General features: G+C 37.2%; 1 protein-coding gene across 4 annotated transcripts in view; it reads right to left on the reverse strand.

Annotated features, from left to right (window-relative positions):
- Positions 1-23,563, reverse strand: part of Pcca (propionyl CoA carboxylase, alpha polypeptide) — a 401,509-nt gene that overhangs the window by 301,541 nt on the left and 76,405 nt on the right. For all 4 annotated transcript variants that reach the window (XM_005374054.2, XM_013516015.1, XM_005374053.2 and 1 more), the window contains exons 3-4: positions 19,789-19,836; positions 19,560-19,628 (exon numbers count right to left, since the gene is read on the reverse strand). In XM_005374054.2, the coding sequence (XP_005374111.1) occupies positions 19,560-19,628; positions 19,789-19,836 (117 nt within the window). The remainder of the gene's footprint in view (positions 1-19,559; positions 19,629-19,788; positions 19,837-23,563) is intronic.

Consider the following 23,563-nt stretch of genomic DNA (forward strand, 5'->3'; position numbering starts at 1 on the left):
AAAAAAAAAAACCTCCAAGTACGGTTTTTCTACTGAATGTGTTTTGCTTTGGCACCACTGTAAAGTGGGAAACTTGCATCCTGAATCATGGAGGCGGGGGCGATCTTCACATAAAACTTTCACAAACAGGCTTGTGTAGTTTAGAAACTAAACTCTCCTAGCACACGTACAGCATCTCCACTGAGCTGCATCAGTGCAGCCTCGGGATCCATAATGCTTAATTAGAATAGCTCACTAAAGATACTTTGCTAGATTTAATTATAGAGGCCTCTTTACTAAAATATCTAATATCCATTTGGGGAATATAGTACAGACTTGGAAACTAATCTATGATTCACAGAAAGACTTGGAAGCAATTAAACATTGAGCTGTTTACAAGGAAGGCTTTTTCAAATTCTATTTATATGCAGTTTTACACCCTTAGAAAATGTACAAACTCACCGCTGGACACACCACACCTCCCCAGCGCCCAGAGAAGGCTATGCAGTTCACTGAGTAAATAAAGAAACAACTGGAAGTGGCCACAGTGAATCAGCATTTGACTCATCCATCTAAACTAGAGCATCTCTTCTTTAGTACAGGCTCTACTTCAAATGAACAAATCAACCGTAAGTCCACCCTAGTCATTCCTCATACAGCCTTGTATCTTCCAAAGACTTCTCTCTTTGCTACTCCAACCTGGAGGAGGCTGCCCTAAACCAGGTGGATAACAGGTGATAGCAGAAAACAATGCCTCAAAATGCTGAGTGGTGCTGGTGTTTAAATTAGGTCCTAAGCTACCTTGGAACTAATCGTATAACAAACAAGTCAGATACCAAGTACATCACTTACAGAAACTGATGCATGAAATTGAGCAAACATAATTTGGGAGCTGGCTTTTTTCTCTGGTCTTTGTAAACTTAATTTGAATTTATCCTCAAAAAAAGGATGGCAGAGTGAGTTCATACTTCAAAAGCTCCTTAAGCTTCAAATGTAAGCAATCACAATAAAATTTACAGAAGAAAACCAAAAAGATTGGCAAGCAGAAATAAACGGTAAATGGTTTATGAACTCAAAACAGCTGAAAAATACCTAACCACTAGCAACATTAAGTATATGCTCGTTCTCCCAGAAGAAGTGTCAGATGCAAAGGACAGATCATTAAGAATGTTCTGTAAGAAACTGGCAAAAAGGTCAGGTCACTGGTTAAAACCCGGCTTAGCTAGAGCTGCCCCAGTCCTGAAGAAGCAGCCACCAAACACTATCTGGCTGCAGTTCCTACAGCTTCAGGGTCAAAATCTGAACCAGCTTCTGGAACTGATCTGCTACGTGTCTACATCATGATCCTAAAACATGGATAGGGATTAGGTATCCAAACATCAAGTAGAGGTAGCCATAAAACTGCTAATCAGAAAGAATCAAGTGGGATTTTTTTGTTTGTTGACTTGGTTTGGGGTGGGGGTGACAGGGATGAGAGAGAAATCAGGAAAGAGAGGAAGGGGAAGGACAGGAAGCCAGGGGTAAAGAAATGGTGCAGGATGAAGGGAAGGACAAACAGGGAGAAGAATAAACATTTTAAACTTCACTTTAAAAAAAGAGGCTACAGAAGAAAATTTCAAAACACATATAGAACTCTAATGCTATGAAAACCACCAAAATTTCAGTACCTTAAACAGTAGTTTACATCAGATAAAAGCCAGATGAGACTGATTTCATCAAATAATCTGAAGAGAAGGATTTTCAAGCAAATTAATTTTTCTTCATGGGATTCTATATTGAGATTTTTACTCACATATTGAGACCGTCATATAGATTTTCTCCTTTAATGTGTTCGTGTGGTTGAAACGTGGATAGATTTTTCTGATGTCTAACCACTGCTCTGTATTTATTCCCTACTACTGCTATAACAAATTATCACAAATTAGGTGAGGTGAAACAACACAAACTTACAGTTCTAAACAAAGAAGTCAGAAATCAGTACTATGGCACCAAATCAACACTGCTTTCCCCTGGAGGCGACAAAAGCCACGTCCTTGCTTTTCAGCTTCTGGAGGCCCTGCACCACCCGGCGCACGGCTCCTTCCTCACGTCACTCCACCCTCTCGCTTCTGTCTTCATCCTTCCTACTCCTGCCTCCTTTTTAGAAGGACCCTTGTGATCACATCAGACGATGAGACAATCCAAGACAGTTTCCTCACCTCAAGATCCTGAACTCAATCACATGCGCAAAGTCTCTGTGCTATAGTATAAGGCAGTGGTGGTGAGCCTATGGCTCGCCACAGCGCAGCTGGCTGTTATCACTGAAAGCTCTAGAAGGTTCACCATCGCTGGTATAAGATAATAATCACACATCTCGATCAGGAACCAGACACATTTGGGAGGCCTTTATTCAGCCACCATACCTTCATTCCTGTGAGAAATCTTGTTAGAATCTAATAGAAAAGATTCACTAGTAAATGCAGTTTAGTAAGGAAGCAATGACTAAACAAAGAGACTAAATTCCAAAATCATTTAAGGATAAGTACTTGTTTATGAATTAGAAAGAAGAAATCAAAGAAAAGAAAGAGTAGTGATAAAGATAAATTCCTACATTTTTTGCTTCCTCAATAGCACACAGACACAAAGGAGCCTGAAAGGATGAAAGTTTAGCATGGGTCATGTTGAGTTTGAGATAGTTTTATTTGGTTTGGTTGATGATTTGGTTTGATTTGTTTGGGCTTTTGTTTGTTTTGTTTTGTTTTTTTGTTTTTGGTTTGGCTGAGATGACCAAGATGGAGGGACCAAAATTAGAGTCTAATATCCATTAAGACCACAAAAATACAAGGCAAAAGGAGTAAGATCTTTCCAGGAGAGGGGAGAAAGGGAAGGAGAGAGCTTAACGATGAAGCCTTGAATCACTGCTACATAAAGGAGAATCACAGAAGTAGAAAGCACATGATTAAGATGTCACTGTAGCCAGAGAATGACAGTATTATGGCTTATGTCTAGATGTCGCCCAAAGCCTCGTGTGCTCATAGGTGAGGCTTTTCAGAGGTGGCTGGATCTAGGGCGAGTGATGCTAGGATCAAGAATGTGATGCTGGGATTGATTCATGATGCAGTGCTAGGATTAAGGGTATGAGTGTTACCGGCCTTAACAGTAGGTAGCGTGGATAAAATGTAAGAGACAGAAAGCGCTGCTATTGTTACTTATTCCTTGCTGCCTTCTGCCTGCCTGCTCTGCGATGCCAACCTGCCTTGGAGCAACCAACTATGAAATTAAACCTCTACAAACTGTGAGCTACAATAAACCCTTTCTCCTTTAACTTTGGATATCAGGTATTTTGTCTCAGCAATGAGAAAAGTAAGACAGTATTTGAAGATGGCTGATCAAATACTACTGGACAATCAAACAGAGAAAGACTGAAAAATGACCATTGGATTCAGCACAAGAAAGCTAGCAGTAACCTTAATATGAACTCTTCTAGTGGAATGTGGAGGATAAAAACAAATCGAACTGGCTCAGGGTCTTTGCACATGCTGTCCTGTCTGCCCAGCTGTTGGCTGACTACTGTCCATCAGCTTCAGCTAACACTTTAGATGAGATTGGGCACATTCAGGGTGGTATGGCCATAGACATCAGCTAACATTTTAGTTCCTCAGAGAAAATCTGGTTGACCATCTTATTAATAAAGAGACCCCCTGATTCTCTTTTAACTATTTTCTTTCCCTATAAGACTTACCACAATTTATAATTATGTATTTTCTTATTCTTTACCTGTCTCTACCACTGGACTGTAAGTGTATGCGAGAAGAAATCGTATCATCCCCAGTCACACTTTCCTTCCAGTTTCCATCCTAGCCCGTGGCCTACAAGAGGCACTAACAAAAAACTCAGCCTCATAGTAATAAACTTCACTTTCTTTGGGAGGAAAAGGGGACTTTTCCCTATTTTTAGTGTAGAAAGCAATATACTGCAATGCAGAGCACAGCTCAAGAGTTACACGTAATTCAAAAGCAGCTCCACCACTTACTAGACAGATGATTTTTGACCACCCATTTTATATCAGGAAGCCCCAATTTCTCCATGTAACACTGTGACATCAGTCCCCTTACACAATTATGTGCTTTCCTGTGCACACTCATACTCAGTAAGTGGTATTACTGTGGTCACTCGATAAATGATAAATATTATTTAGAATGATCATATCCTCTCCCGCCACTAAGAAGTCTTGAAGAGGCTATAAAAGGCATGAGCTGAGTTATAGTCTTATAAATATAGGAACATCAGAATAAATTTAAGCTGCATTTTCAAATATTTCACTAAACATAAACTTTTTCAGTAAGATAGCACCTTCAATCCTTTGTAAATAGATTCTTAGAGAAAACTAAATCTATGGCTAGGTAAATTTTTATATCACCAGCTACTAACAACATTGAAATACGTAAGTCCCTTTAAAACTGTCATTTAGGGCCGGGGATGTAGCTCAGTGGCACCTGCCTGGCAAGTGTGAGGCCCTGAATTCAATTCCTGATACCAAAAAAGAAAACAGTTAAGAAAAAAAACCTATCACTAAAGTTCACCAGAAACTTTTACATAAACTAAAATATATTCACATTTCACTGTTTTCCTTTGTTTGTTTGAGAAAGAGTATTGTTAAATCACTAAACTGTCCAGGCTCTGCTTGAACTTGTGATCCTCCTACCTCAGCTTCCTAGATTGTTAGGATTACAGGCATGTGGCACCATGTCTGTTTGTTTTATTAAGTTAAAATTTAATTAATAAAACTGGACTCATACAGTGACAGGGATGGATCTCGGTAGTAGAACACTTGCCTAGCACTTTCTGGTCATGGGTTCAATCCACAGCGCCACAGACAGATAGATTTGTTGACTGATTAAAACCTGGAATGATACAGAGAAGACAAGTATGGCCCTCGTGCAAGGATGACATGAAAATTCATGAAGTTTAAAAGTTTTTTAAGAGTGGAAACAGGGCCGGGTGTGGTGGCACATGCCTGTAATCCCAGCACTCAGGAGGCTGAGGCAGGAGGATCGTTGCAAGTTCAAGGCCAGCCTGGGCTACAAAGTAAGTTCAAGGTCAACCTGAACTGCATAGCGAGACCCTGTCTCAAAAAGACAAAAAAAAAAAAAAAAAAAGAGCAGAAATAAATTTACTACAAGTTAAAAGACAAAGTTCTTATTAACAAAAAATATTGAGGTCTTGGGACAACCTTGTCTATTCAATAAAGGAGAATTTTCACAAATCACTTTCTACAGATTAAAAGAATTTACACTTGGGGGTGTAGCTTAGTGATAGTGTTTACTGAAAACCCTGGATTCGACTGGGAGGGAGGTAAGGGAGAGAAGGAAGGAAGAGGAGAAGGGGGTGATGGTTTTATCAAGTATCAAGGTACATGAATATATAAACAAACACAACAACTTATATATGAAGATAGAGACATAAATCTTTTTCTGTATCCTATCCAAATGTAATTTTTGCCTAATAAAGTCCCAGTTCTTCCTGACTGCAACGACTGGTTTACCTGTAACTCCAGGGGACTTAAACTATCAGTCTTTTAAGAAGCTTTGCTGGGTTTTGACAGTTTAACCTGCTGAGCTCACAACTCCCAAGGGAGGGTCTTGGTTGCAAGTTTTACTTCTGCTGCTGTTGACCGCTAATACTGACTTCATAGATAATGGATTTCAGTAACAACCACCACAGGTTAACACTTTGAGTATTATCCATAAGACTGCTTTAATTAACTTAATACATGAAGGTCACCATTTGGTAGAAAGTTTTATTAAATTTGGCAGTGTTTACAATAAAAAAAAACTGTGTTCAGCTCTGCAGTAACTCCATAAATTTGTCTACAGATATAATCCAGTTTGCTGATGGATTTATGCTGCATTTCAATTTATTTTCTAAAAGGAATTCAATTTATTAGTTCCATTTCCCCAAAATATGTACATTTCTAGCATTTCTAACTGATAGTTTCCTAACAGATAGCTCTAACCATGCTGGGCACAAAATGGGTCTACCTAGCACAAAGAGACCACCCACTACCACGAAGGAGACTTCCACCCCCACCTGATTTAGGAGCATTTTGATGGTGGGAAACAGTAATGTTTTATCTGTAGCTTCATGTGCTAAATATTAATTTCTCTCTGAAATGCTGCATTTTTTCAATTTGAAAAACAAAGACACACAAATTTTATTTTTGAACCTAAATCCTTCATGCAGCAGAAAATAACCAAGGGAGTATTTACAATAAATATATGAAAGGGCTCATTTTTAAATGAGTCTGAAAAGAGGGTTACTCTAACAGGATTTAATAAAGGACAGTGTACTTTAAAACACAAATCACACAATGAACACAATAGACAAAATTTTCTACAAAATTTTTGTATGTATAAAGCAATTTGAGGTTATTTTATTGAGAAGCAAAGAAGATGGCTGAATTCAGCTCACATACATACTGGATTCAGCAATAATTGTATTTTTTAAATACACAACCTGACAGACACTATGGTAGATAATAATGAATCAGCATGGGAGCCATTTAATATACTTCTTGATTAACTCATTGCCTGTCCAGTTCGCATGCAGACATGCTTACATGTCATAATCGTCATAATTCCCATCATCCCCACCACTAGCACTCCAGCGTCTTGATTAGTGCACAACTCCCAGACGAGCCATTGCTAATGCTAAATAATTCTCTTCAGCCTCCTGCTACTATTCTGCAGGATCTCCAATTAAATATAATGTCCCTGATGAGCCATATTAATGTGAACAAATTCTTACCAGGAATCTTATCCTATTCCATTTCATCCAAAAATGCAGAAAAGTAATTTAGCCAAGTCAAAGATAATCAAAACATTTAAAATTGATAGGGTATAATGTTTCTGCAAAAGAAGGTTTTCCAAAGACAATAATGGCAAAAGAAAGTGTCTAGACATCTTAAATGTTTTCCCCTTCTGATTAGTTTTTCACTGTTTTAAATTTGCATAGGTAGAAACAGTGTATTTGTAATCTAAAAGGGTTACTGAAGGCTACATTTTATGAGAAAAGTGAGCAATTGCAAGTTTTAAAGAAAGCACACCATTTAAAAACCCTCTGATTACCTAATTATCGGAACTTCAAGATCCAAAGCCACATTAATGAAACCAACTTCTTCTTTACCATTAAATGCAGTAACATAGTCAGTATTCTGAAGCTTTGCCATGGGACATTATGGTTTTGCTAAGAAAACTTCATGGTGAAAGATAACAATTATAAAAAAAAAATTTTTTTGCTAAAGAACCCTATAGATTTTCTATTGCAACCTAAACATTTGGAAATATTTCTGACCTAATTAAGACCAATGGGAAACACAGACTTCGACAGCTATAATCTTAACATAGCCTTTACTAGGAAGGTGATTTAATTTTCATAAGCCAGGCCTTGTGGTGCACTCCTGTAACAGTAGCAATCTGGGAGGCTAAGGCAGGAGGATCACAAGTTGAAGCATAGTCTGGGCAGGTTGGTGAGACCTTGTCTCAAAATAAAAAATAAAATAGGGTTGGGGATGTAGCTCAGTGCAAAGGGCCTGGGTTCAATCCCCAGTACTGGGGAGGAAAAAAAAAGAAGTTACTCAAATATACCACCTCAGATACAAATATATATATATATAATGAAAGGCAATCTGGTATTTCTCAGGTAACATTACTAAAAAATTTTTTATAAGCCTGACCTTAGTCATTTGTTCCTACTTGAGAATTAGTGACAGCATCAGTTATACATAAGTCCATTAACAAATTTTGTGAAATTCTAAGAATTTAAGTACAGTCTTTAACTCCTTACCAACCGAAAAAAATTGAATATCCTAAAGTTACATTAAAGAGAAAAAATAGTTTGCGGCTTTTATATTTAAATTGCTCTAATTACTGTGTACATCTAGAATAAAACTGAAGATCCACCAATAATGATACAAACAGATGAATATGTACGTATCAAAGACATATAAATATGAAAAGATGTAAGGATATTCTAATAATCCCATAAAATTTTGGTAAGTTTTTCCCTAAGGCCTCTTATACCTTAGCCCATATTAATTTATTCCATCTCCATTTACCTGATCATTACCCTCCAGTTTGTTCAGCTGGAACCAACATACACTAATTACTTAGACATCACAAAGTCCTATTTGTTCTCAGTCCCTCCCCAGACAGCAGGGAAATATTACCAAGGGTAGGCATGAAAAGTGATGATTGCCCTCACCTCACTGCCAATCATCCCAGAGTGCTCACAGGAAACCCCACTCAATCTCATTACGGAATCCTAAGGCTGAGACTCCAGTACACACCAGGAATCATACTTTAAACAGCAGGCTGCCCGGGGAAGATGTGAATCACAGTGAATGCTTTCCTGATTTTAGGTTCTTGTTTCAAGAGGGTAAATATCAGATATTTCTCATTTAAATTCAACACGACTATATGTAGACAAAGCAAAAAGAAATATTGGTAAATTCAGCTTAGGAGCATAGATTTTCCTCATTTGAAATGAAGACTTCCCACCCTTTCATTTAACCTAATTAAGTTTCATTTTTTTAAAAAAAAAGTCAAAACCCTTACCAGTTTGCTCCAAGAAATATATTTTTTTAATGGGGAAATATTCTAGCTATTTTACTTAAAACGTACATGAGTGAATGAGCTAATGTGCATTTTGAGGAGCACAGGCACAGGAATCTCTAAATTCTCACTCTCTGTTCCCACAATTTACCAAACTAATGAATTAAGACTCCCCTGCCATTTAGAAACTCCTAGTTACTAAAGCCACTAGACATCTTTCACTCCTTGTATTTATCTTCTCTAAAGCAATGTAAACATCACAAAAAATTAGAGGTAGGCAACCCTAGAATACCCTTCGTCTGCCTTCTAAATTCTAGGGCATCTGATAACTGGGATGAAGGGTGTGTGGTACTAAATCAGTCCACTCAGTGGAATTAGCATAATTCTGAGTGGCATCACCCAAAAGGCTGGTAGCCTGTATGAGACAAAAGGGAAAGAAAGGCTGGCTGCTTGCTGCTGCTGCAATCTGCCTAAAATGACCCTCTGCCTTGCACCCAGCCAACTATGGAGTAAAACCTCTACAAACTGTGAGCCAAAATAAACCTTTCCTCCTTTCTCTTGTGGTTGTCAGGCATTTTGTCTCAGCAACAAAAAAGTAGTAAGACGTAAGTCAACATAAGATCCTCTTTAGCAAGCCAAGAAATCATCCCAAATTAGCCCTCTGCCTAAAACTTACGAGTCCTAATTTCTCTGTACTTGATGTATTGGGATATTGTTAAGTCTACTCCCCATCAAAATTTTCCTGAGGATTTTCTGGATATCCAGACAATTCCTGGATATTTGCACTTGTAAATTTCAAAGCAATTATATTTATTAAGATTTGATAGGAAAATGTACAATTAATTTAGGAATAGGAATAACTAATAGCTAAAATACTGTTTCCCTATATAAAACAGAAGTCCTCTTGTAAATCCTAAAAAAATTTCACATGACACTGCCTGGCATGGTAGCACACACCTGTAACCCTAGCACTTGGGAAGCTGAGGCAGGAGGATTGCCACAAGGTTGAGGCCAGCCTGGGCTGCATAATGAATGCAGCAAGCATGGGGCTGGTGGGGATTTAGCTCAGCAGCACAGCGCCTGCCTGGCAAGCCCAAGGTCGTGAGTTCAATTCCTGGTACTGGAAAAAAAAACAAGGCAAGCCTGAACTACATAACAAGAACCTGTCTCAAAAAAAAAAAATCTAGAAAAATATTCATATCACACTGTTATCATTTTCACTGCTTCCATAAAGTATGTATATATGTATATTTGTGTGTGTGCACATGAGAGCAGAAGTAGGAACTAAAACCAGAGCCATCACACTGAGCTGCAGTCCCAGCACACTTTTATATTTTTTATTTTGAGACAAATCCTCATTGAATTGCCTAGGCTGGACTCTAATTTGCAATTCATCCTCCTGCCTCAGCCTCCCAAAATGCTGAGATTATGGCTATAAGCCACCACATTAGGTTTGTTTAAGTTCTATTTTCTATTTTATTAAGATAGATACATATGGAAGCTAAGGTTTTTGAATTTGTTTTCATAGGTTTGGTTTTTTGTTTTTTGTTTCTTTTGTGGTGCTGGGAATCCAACCCAAGGGATTCACGCTTACTAGGCAAGTGCTCTACCATTGAGCTACATCCCCAGCCCAGATTTCTTTATTATTTTTAACCACCCACCAAAAAGATTCTTATTGTTTCTTAATAATTATTCAGTTCACTGTACAACTAGAAACTCAACAATACATTAATTTTGCCATTGTTGTCCACTGTTTTACAGCTCTTGTTTAAGTGTATCACCTAGCATTTCTATGAACGCTATTAAGTAAAGTAAAGGAGCTCTCATGAATGACGTTAGTGACCTTATAAAAGAAGCCAGAGAGGTCCCGTTATGGCTTGTGTCTAGATGTTCCCATGAAGCCTCATGCAATCGTAGGTGGAGCTTTTCAGAGGTGGCTAGATCTAGAGTTTATGATGCTAGGATCAAGGGTGTATGATTACTAAATTAGTCCACTGATTGGTTTGGCATGGTTCCGGGTGTGGGAAGACCACCCTGGGTGTGAGTGCTACATGCCCTAAGGCGTGTAGCCTAGATAGAATATAAGGGACAGAAAGAAACCTGCTGTCCACAGCTCACTGCTTACTACTTCTCTGCTTTGCTGCCTTTTTGCCTTCCCCCTGCCATGAATTGCAATGCCCTACAATGCCCCTCTGCCATGCAACTGTGCCCTGGAGCCAGGCAACTATGAACTGAAGCCTCTACAAACTGTGAGGTAAATGAATCTTTTCTCCTTTAACCGTGGGTGTTGGGTATTTTGTCTCAGCAATGAGAAAAATAAGTAAAACAGTTCTTCACCCCTTCTACCACATGAGGACACAGCCAGAAGCCTTCATCTATGAACAAGGAAGGGCACCCTCATGAGAGACCAAATCCAATGGTGCCCTGATCTTAACTTTCCAGCCTCCAGAGCTGTAAGAAATAAATTTTCCTTGGTTATAAGCCACCCAGTCTACAGTATTACATTATAGAAGCCTAAAAAGACAAGACAGGGACCAGGAAAAATGAACAAACAAAAAAGATTCAAATGTCTAAAATCAGGAACCAAAAAGGAAACATTACTACCTACGTTATGGAAATAAAAATGACAAGGAAATACTATAAAGACCATTATATCAATAAACTACAAAAATCAGATGAAGCAGATAAACTCTTAGAAGCAAACTACAATGACTACAGAGGAAAGAAAACTCTGAATAGATCTGTAACAAGAGAAGAGTATTAGCAAAAAGAAAAGTATGCACAGAGAAACCCAGACCCAGACGCTTCACTGGTGAATTCTACCAAACTTCCAAAAAGGAAATCAATACTTCACAAACGCTTCCCTAAAACAGAAAAGCAGAGAAAATTTTCCAATTTATGAGGTCAGGATCACCCTGATACCAAAACCAAACAGTGATATCACAAGAACTGATATCTACAGACCAGTATCTCTCACAAATATGGACACAAAAACGAGGTGTGGTAGCACCTGCCTACAACCCCAGCACTCTGCGAGACTGAGGTAGGAGGATCACAAGTTCAACCCTCACCTGGGCAACCCAATGACTTAAGAGACTATCTCAAAACCTAATTTTTTTTTTTTTTTTTCAATTTTTAAGGGCCAAGGGTATAGCTCACTGCAAAGGCCCTGAGTTTAAACCCTAGCACAAAAAAACACACAACTTTCAACAAAATACTAGCAAATTGAATCCAGAAACATGTATAGAACCAAATACTGGTAAGATTGATTTAATATCCAAAAAGCAATTAATGCAATACAGTATATCAAAAAAAATAAAAGACAAAAAACACATGACCTCAGCAGATATCAAAAAAAAAAAAAAACTATTTGAAAAACTACCACTGGCTCAGGATAAAAACACCTCAATATGGTAGGAATAGAGGGAAATTTCCTCCATCTTTCATGAAAATCCTAGTGTATAAATCAAACGTAATAAAATAGTAAATGCTCAACTCCTAAGGTGAGGAATAAGACAAGGATGTCTGCTCAAACCACTGTGATTCTTCAGAAAATTCTAAAAGTTAAAGCGAGAAAATTTAGGCAAGAACATAAGTAAAAATAACCTGAATAGAAATAAGTAAAACTATCTTCATAGTTAGTTTAGGATAGGATAAGATCTTATAGAAAATCCTACAGAATCTACTAAAAATTATTAGAACAAACAAGTGCAACAAGGTAGCAGGATACAAACTCATTATACAGAAAGCAACTATTTCTTTACATTTGCAATTAATGAAAATGAAAATTAAGAAAATAACTACTTATAATAGCATCAAAAAAAAATGTGCTTAGCAATAAATATAACAAATTAACCAAGGGGCCGGGGATGTAGCTCAGTGGCACAAGCACCTGCCTGGCAAACAAAAGGTCCTGAGTTCGATTCCCAGTACCAAAACAAAAAAAAAACAAAGTAACTATAAAACTTATATTCTCAAAACTACAACACACTGTTGAAAGAAATTAAATAATGTAAATAAATAGAAAGATATCACATGTTCACAAATCGAAAACTTAAAAATTCTGAGATGGCTATCCTCCCCAAGCTGACCGACAGACAACACAATCCTAATCAAAATCCCAGCTAAATACTGTCATATACTAGGACTGTCTTCATACACCATCATCCACAAATCTTTTCAAAGAACAATGAGGATGCTTTCCTAGAGACTGGAAAGTGAAACATAAAAGACAATTCATGACTTAATAAGAAGCTTAACGCCCATTTTGCTTTCTCCTCCCCTGACCATTTCCCACTGGAGTACTTTACACTGCTTGCCTCTGGCCTCGTGCGCTACTCCCACAGCTGCACAGAAACAGTTTTAGCAGGGAAAGCCTGATTCAAGGCTGCGCTAGATCAATCTTTATTTTGCAAATAAAGTGAGAGAATTTCCTCAACAAAGAATAGGAAGTCATACTAATTTAAGACAATTCAATAAGGATCCAACTAGATTACCTGCCAATACTCCCTAGAAATACCTAAAATTCTACATATAACAAACATCCTTTGAATGTACACCTTGGCTAACAAGAAACTACAATCTCCAGGGATGGAAAACAAAAAAAAAGATAAAAACCAGATTCCATCCTGTTATGGTTTGCGTCTAGGTGTACCCGTAAAGCCCCATGTGGTTCTAAGGCCTTTTCAGAACTGGCTGAATCTAGAGTGTAATGCTGCAACTAAGGGTGTGTGATTAGTATATCAGTCCACTGATTGGATCAGCATAGTTCTGGTTAGGATTAAGGGTGTGACCAGCCCTAGGGTGGGTAACCTGCATACAATATAAGGGACAGAAAGAAATGCCTCTCTCTGTTGTTGCTTTTGCTGTCTTCCCCCACCCAAGAACTGCTGCCCCTGTGCTATGTTCCACTCTTCCTTGCAGCCAGGGAATGATGGACTGAAACCTCCACAAACTGTGAGATAAATAAACCTTTTCTCCTTTAACTTTGCCTGTCAGGAATTTTGTCTCAGCAACAAGAGAAAAGTAACTAAGACACATCCATAATAGCAGATAGTACAGCTAATCTTGGACAGTGAGAATCTCAATTACCTAAAGACTGAGTTCTAGCTCTCTGAGAAAGGAATCAGACCCTGTGTGAGCTGGAAATGTAAAGGAAAACTTCCTATACAAGGCCATGACACTTAAGGTGTCACATTATTCTCTGTGAGGGACAGAATAGAGAATCAACTACACAATAAAAAGACAAATATTTTTTACCATTATCTCTGTGGTCCAAAGTCAGGACAAAGTCTCCTCTGGGAATTAGAAACCACAGGCATTCAACAGGTAGAGGTATAGGGTGTTTACGTCTGTAATTTTATTTTGTTCTTCCCATTATCCTTGTAATTCAGGAACTTTATGAGGCCAGGACTACTCTGATACCAAAAGCAAACAATGGATACCAAGAAATATAAGTGAGTCCCAGATACCCTGGGAATCCTGACAGAAGCAAATGCAACATGCATCCTACCAGGCCATTTCTACAACCCAAATCATCTTTAAATTCAACAATAAAGATCAAATATGAGGTCACAAGCCAGAATCTAAACATGCAGGGCCAGAGATATAGCTCTGTGGCACAGCACCTGCCTGGCAAGCGCAAGGTCCTGAGTTTGATTACTGGTACCAAAAAAAAAATCTAAACATGCTAGAAAAAAATCAATCATGAGGGAGTGGAACCAGACACCTAGGAACTCAAAATAAGATAAGAATATATAGTAATAGAGCATTTAAATAACTATATTAAAAATGAGTAAGAGATGAAAGGATTAAAAAATACATAAGAAAAAAAAAGACAATACCAAAAAACACACAGGCAGATTCAAAAGGGAGCTGAAAACAGATTTCTCAACTGACAGCAAAGACAAAGGCAATCAAAGTAATCACTGAGTCAGACATTTCATTAGTATGAAAATATCAGATTCAAAGATTCACCCTAGAAAGTACTAAATAGAAAGAGGAAAAATACACTATCATAGTGAAAAGATCTGATTAAACCAAGTGATCAAACTTAGCAAAACAAGAGGCAGAGATGTAGCTCTGTGGTGCAGCACTGGCCTAGCAAGTACAAGGCCCTGAGACAGATTTCTGGTACCAAAAAAGAAAGAAAAATAAAGAAACCTAGCACAGCCAATCCAACACCCAACATTAGGAACCCCTTGATATAATACACTAAGAAGTAACATCACTTAGAGAGAATCCTAGTCAAAAATATTTAACTCAAATCTATTCATGAAAACATAACCAGACAGTATAAGCCAACTGGCCTGGATTCCTCAAAACATCAAGAGGATGAAAATCAAATTTAAAAAGGAGAGAGAACATTATTTCAGATTAAGGACTAAACTCTATGTGATGGTCAACTTGTAACACCCAGCTGAACTCAATCAGCATGGTGCTGGATGTGGAAAGTCTACCTCAGGATAGTTACCAACAGCATAAAAGGAGAACTAGAGGGGAAGATGGTGTGCCATTGATTCTCCTGGAGAAGCCTATTACACTGGTTTTCCTGATATGAACTCAGCTGTTCTCCTCGTCAGAGGAGCACACGTCCTCACTGTCTCTGAGGATGACTGCAGTTCTCTTTAGGGCAGCTCTAGTCCTTACCTTGAGCACCACTTCCTGACTCCAATGCAGACCTCTCAGCCTGCTACCACAGATCCTTCATCCTGCTGGAGCAGACTTTCTATCTTCCACCACTGACCTTTGGGCCTTCCCAGTGCAGATCCTTGGTACAGACTTGCATGAAACATTGTCATGGGCCCTAGGTCTTCAGCTAGACTCATGCAGGACACTGCGATGGAATCCAGGCTCTCTGCTAGATTCTCTGGGTCTCCGGTGTGTGGACAGATCTTCCTCACTCTTTTGCATGTCTCTTTTTGGGTGAATATTATAAAATAATCTTATAAATTATGTGTTCTGTATTAAACTGCTCCCCTTACAAACCCTGACTACAATACCCTAATAGCCAAATATAATTCAGGAACTTTGATTGGACTACAGACAAAAAAAATTATTGTAAAAATCATTTGGAGGCAATTGGTGAAACTTGAATACGGTATGTATATATATATTCTCTTAGGTTTTACAGGTTATTACAGATAAGTAGGAAAACATCTTTATTCCTAGGAGATCGATACCAAAGTATATAGGGATGAAATTCCACAATATAAGTTACTTTCAACTTATGCAGCCAAAGGAGGGAAAAAAGACATACACAATATATATGCCAGAGATATAAAAAGCAAACATGCCAAATATTAATGCCTCATTAATCTTGGTGAAAAGTACATCAGTATTTATTATACTACTTTTCTAATTTTTTTCATTATGTTTGAACAAATACTTCAAAAATGGATATAAATAAATGGCCAAAGAATGTGAAAACATATCCACTATCAATATTCATCAAGAAAATCTGAACAAATCCCAATGAGATAACACTTTACAGCTACTAAGTAGCAAAAAATCAAAAGAAGCTATGCTACCAAGTGTTGACAAGGATGCAACACAGAGCAACCTGAACTTTTTAACAATTCGGATAAAGGGCATGGTGGCACACACCTGTAATCCCAGCACTCAAGAGGCTGAGGCAGGAGGATTGCTGTGAGTTATGTAGCTAGCCTAGGCTACATAAGCTAGTTCAAGGCAGTCTGAACTACACAGTAAGACTCTGTCTCAAAGAAAACCACACTGGTTAAGAGTATGATATGGGTGCTATAGAACTGTTACAGAGTTTCCTAATAAGTTAGGTATGCATTTATTTATTTCGAAGTCCAGAAAAATACTACCCAACCAAATCAGGCCATAGCTGATCCAAGGACTATTCTATACAGCCCTCAAGCTAACAGTAGTTTCTACATTTTTAAAGGGTTGAGATGGTAGAGAAGCAGGAAGAGAAAGAGAAGAAGAGGAGAGGTGGAGCAGGAAAAGCAGCAGCAGGAGCAGCAGACAACAAAAAAACTTGCAAAGTCTAAAATACATTTACTCTCCAGACAGAAATATATTTACTATCTAAACAGAAAAAAGTTGCCAACCCTACATTTACAAAATGACTCAAAGTTTCCTCCTAGTATTTACCCAGAGAAATGAAAATAGTATAGTATGTTTAAGGAAGCTTGTTTGTACTATATGTTTAGGAAGTGCAGTATGTTTAAGTATGTTTGCTTAGTTCACAGTACTTTTTTTTGGTTTCTTTCCAGTACTGGGAATCAAACTCACGACCTTGCGCTTGCCAGGCAGGCGCTGTGCCACTGAGCTAAATCCCCAGCCCCTCACAGTACGTTTAAGGAAGGTTTGTTCATAATAACTATAAGTTAGGGGAAATGGCAGGGGGGACACAGCCAGTTTTGCAAGTTCATCCTAAAATTCTCATGGAAGAGAAGAGCCAAGAATGCTAAAGACTGTTCTAGAGTATTAATACATTGAGGGAAAGGGACTGACAGAACAAACCTAATAATCATCTTTTAGGGAAGACTCTTTTCCCTTAAACATCAGTTGTTTACAATTGGCTTCCCTTGTTTGTATGACTTAATAACTTGTGTAGTAATTGTTAAACATTTTCCCTGATTAACTAAAATTTACTTATTTTTAACATAAAATTAATAGTTCTTCAGCCAATTATTATATTATTTTCCAACCATAATAATATCTACATTTCAACTTATAGAAGGAACATAAAGCATATAAGGCTTTGGGAGTTTTGTTTTTTTTTTTTTTACTCCAAGCTACATTTAAAATGTTCACCTCTTAAAGACAAACATTCAAACAATAATAATACCTCTGAATAGTATGGCTTCTTCATACTGCTATCATAAAGCTGATTTAAATATTGTAGAAATCTCTGTGATCATGTGTTCAGGAAACAAAAAATGCTATTAGGGGAATTCACCTTTTTAGTCTTGTCACACAAGAATGGTAGAAATCTCTGTGATTTAAATATGGTAGAAATCTCTGTGATCATGTGTTCAGGAAGCAAAAAATGCTATTAGGGGAATTCACCTTTTCAGTCTTGTCACTGAAGCAGAAATCAGATACCTTTTCCTCATTTTGGCCCTAGTATTAGAGTTCTGACTAAGAATGAACTGCTTCCATTGTGAGACCTGGTAAATCATATTCTAAATTATATATTACAATCTCTGATATATTTACTGCTACTTTCAGTCTGAAATGGCTGAAAGTCTTTAAAATATAAACTTACCAAATCTGCTTTGAGAAAGGTATGAGTGAGAAAGATGTAAAACTTACAGTAATTTTTTTAAAACTAGTTTTTGCAATCTAGAAAGTGATTGTCCACCTCTAGCACAGAATGCAAAGCCAGCAATATAAGAATAGGCAAGTTACCCATACTATTTAGGGTAACACCTTACATACACAGATTATAATACCAACACTGACATAATACCAACACTGACATATAACTAGGTAGGAAAAAAAATAGAAATATGACTTTTGACTATTCATACCAACAGTCACCTCCAAAAGAACACAGCACAGAGAACTAACTATAATTGAATATGGAAAAGGAAATAAGTGAAAGTTACTATTAGACTTCAAGTAAAGATAATGATTGTCCACAATTCAGAGTTTTTTCCTCTCAATTTATCTATGGGTAAAAACTTATCATGACCTAATACAATGAAAATACATATAGATGCAAAGCATGGATTGTAAGTCTATTATGACGTTCATGGTGACTTTAAGAAATTTCTCACTAGAGGAATTTGAAGTTGATAAATGCCACTCAAAAGTATCCTGTGAGGAATATAAATTACTATTAAAATGACCATAGTTAAATTTTATCAGGCCAGGCATGGTGGCACATGCTTGTAATCCCAGCACTCAGGAGGCTGAGGCAGAAGGACTGTTGTGAGTTCAAGGCCAGCCTGGGCTACAAAGTGAGATCAAGGCCAGCCTGAATTGCATAGCAAGACCCTGTCTCAAAAGGACAAAAAATAAATTAATTAATTTTTTAAAAAAAATTTTATCAAAGCCAGAAAATCAAATGTTTTAAAAAATTAAATAGTACCTATCAAAACAGATTTAACTGGTTTTTGGTAAAAAATAAATATATTAAATGCACTTGTCAAATAAATTATATATTTAACATTTATAGAAAACCAGTTTCCAATTATTTCCACTTTTTTATTTTAAAAAGAAAGTTACAATAAGACAAAGTAAACAATATAATTCTAAATAAAACAAAATTTGAGAATCACAACATTTGAAAACTCTTTATATTGTTACTATTCCAAAAAAGCTGACATTACCAGAATGTCCAGTTATCAAAAGTAGTGTGAAAGAATGAAAAAACAGTAAGAGTATAACCTCTTACATTTCTTTCCATAAGGTTCCAATAATTTACATTCTTTTCCCATGGGATTTTTTTCTACTCATCATAGTTCATTACTGCTAAAAAATGCCTGCTGTGTTAAAAGTGCCAAATAAAATTATTTATCATTCACTGCTTTATGCTATACCTTCTTTTGTTCACATCCAATTAGCATCAGCCTATCTCTCATTTATCAAACGTTCAGCTGAACGCATTAATGCATTTAGGAAAGGTTAAACAATTATAGCATTCCCTTAGTGATAGTGGAGTTATGCTGGGGAAAAGAGCTCTCATAAGGGAGCATTGTGTAAACATTTCATTAATCTTTGAATTGAATTTTCTCATGCTTTGCTTAAATCTACTTGCTCACCAACAACCAATCTGGCAATTTTTGAGTCTAGTCTTAAATTTTTAAAGCCTTGGTTAAAAAAAAAAAATAAAGAACTTAGACATGGTGATATTTTCATTTAGCTTAATAAAAAGTGAACAATTAAATAGTTTTTAAAATTGAATATACCTTTTTCAGGCCAAGAAAAAAATAAAACAAGTATCTTTCATTTTTGTTCTGCTTGACCCAAAATTAAGTCCTGATTTAAACTAAGTAAAAATATACTTACAGAACTAGCATCAACATCACTGTGGATGGCAACTGTCTTAATCCCCATCTTCTTGCAAGTTTTAATAACCTATTTAAAATAGATTAAGCATATATGTTAATAGGTTAATAATAAGTTACTAATATATATGAATAACCTATTTAAAGTGTATTAAGCATTTCATACTTAAAGAGATTTAATAATAAGTTTCATAGAGTAAAACTGGAAGTAAGATTCAAATTCTACTTACCCTACACGCAATTTCTCCTCTGTTAGCAATAAGAATTTTATCAAAAGTCTAGAGAAAAAAATTAGAAATGGTTACTCTTATTTGGGGACCAGAAAACAGCAAGTTTTACCACAATTAACAATGATATGATTCTAATAAGCATTTTCTTTCTACAGTAATACTAGATGTTATAACAATATGTTCATTTTATAACCAGGAAGCAAATAAACTCACTTGGTAGGATCTGGCCCTGTAATTACTTCATTAAAGCCTCAGTTGACTAGGTTAGTCCTAGGTGGATTTAAGGAGTATCTATACATCCTATTAGGGGCTGGAGGTTTAGCTCAGTGGCACAGCGCCTGCCTGGCAAGAGCAAGGTTGTGAGTTCGATTCCTGGTACCAGAAAAAACCAAACCAAAAAAAAAAAATATATATATATATATATATACATTCTACTGACAAAAGCAAATTTTCAAATAATATTTCAGAACACTAAAAAATTCAAGAAAATGCTTAATAAGCCAGGAGTGGTGGCACATGAACATATTCCAGTACTGAGGAGACTGAGGCAGGAGGTTTGTGAGCTCAAGGCCAGCTTGGGTCATACAGCAAGACCTTGCCTCATCAAAAAAAAAAAAAAAAAAATTACTTGACAACTTATTTTCTAAACTCTGGGGAATCCTAAGTGTACTAAACTGTTTATAAAAATAAATTCTAGTAAGTCTAATTTATATGTGTCTTTGCTGGATTACACCAGATCTTCCATATCTCTGAACAGATAACTAACTGTGCCTTTATATTCAAAGATGTCCAGACCAAGCAGGTTAACCCATTTGAATACAGTGTTAAGTTTGAGTAACCATGAAATTTTGAAGCAGTTGAGGTCAAATAACAGTGGTTGCATCCTGTGTATATCTAGAGACCTAAATCCCAAGTTCTTCCACTAATGGCATATTTATTGCACTTGAAACAAATCAATCTCTGTTAAGTCTTGATTTCCACATAAAGGGATAGCACTCTAATGGAAGAGATTTAATGGGTTTTTTTCCAAATCTAACATCATGTAGGCTAATCCCTTTCATAAAACATACATTCATACATACACACACACCACCTATACAATTAATTATAGGTAATTTAGATGAAATGTATATATGCACATAATTTTTCTGGATTGGTGAATCAAAAGTTATGGGTAACCATAAAAAACTTTGTTATATTTCTAAAAAAAAAGTTAAAATTATATATGGTCTTTATAAAAATAGTCATATAGCTCAAGGTAGCAGTTTCATCTGCAGGGAAAATCCAGAATCTCAGAACTGCAAAAGGTTTTCCAAGTCTTGGTTTAACATTTATATCACACATGGCTTATTCCACCAACCTGAGACCAGCTTCTACCTTAAAAACTGGTGAAATACTAACCTGATGGAACCAAAGCCATTCAGAGGCTTGATCATATGGACCCTGAAAATAATCTACACTCACCCCAGGCTTGAGATTCTAAAATCATCTACCTTTCTGTACCCAAATGATCACAGCAAATACTTGTTAAACAGCAAGCATAAAACAGTCCTTGTGCTTTCTTGAACTACATTTAAAACTGCAAGTATTTTTGTTGTTGCTGTTACTTTGTTTTCTGCTTGAGACAGGGTCTCACTATACATTCCAGGCTGGCCTTGAACTCACTATGTACCCCAAGGTGACCTCAAACTAAAAGCAATCCTCCTACCTCAGCCTTCTGAGTGCTGGATTACAAGTGTGCAACATCACACATGGTAAAACTTTGAGGTCTTATGAAATGTTTAACAGAGTACATCTGATGAACACCATGAACAGCACTGCTGCAAGTTACACATTAAGCAACTGTTGGAGCAAGTATGTATAACAAATTATGATGAAATTATAAGGCTTAAGTAAGAATCCCATTCTACCTACTCTCTGTTCCAGAGGTCAAACTGCCCAGGATGGCAGCCTAACACCCCCATATTTTTCTGCTGTTAGGAATGTAGGAGTATGCCCCTAGCTATGTAAGTAGAAAAAAACCTGTAGTAAAACAAATATTTGCACCTGACAGACCTCTCTTCATATACACACACACATATATACATAAATAATTAGTGTACAAAGCCAATAAAATTCAGCATATCAACTATCTTTGGGGTGGCGAGTGCTGGGGATTAAACCCAGGGCCACACACGCCAGGTCAGCGCTCTACCACTGAGCTACGTCCTCAACCCTCAAGTCATCTTCTAGACATAAAATTGTCTTTTAAATAAAGCACAGACATATATAGTTTAGAATTTGAAAAGTATTAAAATGCCAGGCAAGCCGGGCATGGTGGCACATGCCTGTAACCCCAGCACTCAGGAGGCTGAGGCATCAGGATCGTTGTGAGTTTGAGACCAGCCTGGGCTACAAAGTGAGCTCAAGGCCAGCCTGAACTGCATATGGAGACCCTGTCTCAAAAAGACAAAAAATAAAATAAAATAAAATGCCAGGCATGGTGGCACACACCTATTATCCCAGCATTAGGAAGCCTGAGGCAGGAGGACTGTTACAAGTTCAAGATCAGCCTGGGCTACAAAGTGAGCTCAAGGCCATCCTGAACTGCATAGCAAGACCCTGTCTCAAAAAGACAGAAAAAAAAAAGCCAAGAAAAGTATTAAAATGACACTTAGGTGCCTGCCTAAAAGGCAACCACAGTTAACAGTATCCTGCATATTCTTCCAGACAGGCTAAGTGTAACAAGGAATGTATATATAAATCAGCTAACCCAACTTTAAAACTCCCCATCTGCATCAACAATTACAAGTAAATATCAAGTGAAAAATGTGACACAATCATAACAAATTGTGTTAAGTGCTGTACTAAAGCTGTGTCCAGAATGCTGGACAGAAGGAAGTATGAATAGGATGTGTGAAGGCAGTGACATTAAAAGAAGAGCAGCACCAAAAAAATACAAGGAATTTTTGTGTGGCTCAATCACCCAGTATGTATAGAAGTTATAATAAACAAATCCATGGGACAAAAAGTCCAGATGATGAAAAGACTTAAATGACACAGAACTAGGACTTTATGCTGCTACATGTAGACAGGAGTAAGTAAGGCACAACTAAAGGGGGAATAAAAAATGAAACCATAATTATAAATCAGAAGCCTGGACCTTGAAGATAGAGGGGCTCTAGGTATCAGACGCAACACAGGAGGGTTCCAAAGCAGCCACTCAGCAACTATGCTAATGATGGCATTAGGGTACAAAGTTTCCTCAGGCTATTTTTTTATTTTTTTAAAATCGATTCTCTCTGTTCTATCTTCCTTCTTCTCCTTCCCTAGGATTAGATCCTCACTGCTGCGGTCTAAAATCCTAGCTGGTACTTCACTCCGGCCAGAGACCAACAGAAGAACTGAGCTGGCGCGTTCCACTGGGTACTTGCTAGAGACATGGCACCAGAACTCCAGATGCTGAGTCACTTACTGAACAGTTCTGAGAGGGGCACATCATGACAGGCAGGTCCATCAGTCCTAGAGAAGGACCAGTGTATGCTTGCTATCAAGGGATTTTGAGCCAGTGTCCAAATGTGCAAAATCAATTATTAAGGATAATATTGAACAGCTAATATTTAGGGCACATGCTTTCTCTCTACTAGCCACTGTGACAAATCCTTTCTGTACATTAACCCATCTATCAGATAACAGTTATCTACTACATAATAGCCTATAAAGTCAATTCTAATAATATGTCCATTTTACAAATGGGAAAACTAAGGCTTGGTGAGGCCCAATCACTTGCCTAAGT

The sequence above is a fragment of the Chinchilla lanigera genome, unplaced genomic scaffold (assembly GCF_000276665.1).
Source record: "Chinchilla lanigera isolate Chin_1 unplaced genomic scaffold, ChiLan1.0 scaffold00003, whole genome shotgun sequence".
In the NCBI taxonomy this organism is placed as follows: domain Eukaryota; kingdom Metazoa; phylum Chordata; class Mammalia; order Rodentia; family Chinchillidae; genus Chinchilla; species Chinchilla lanigera.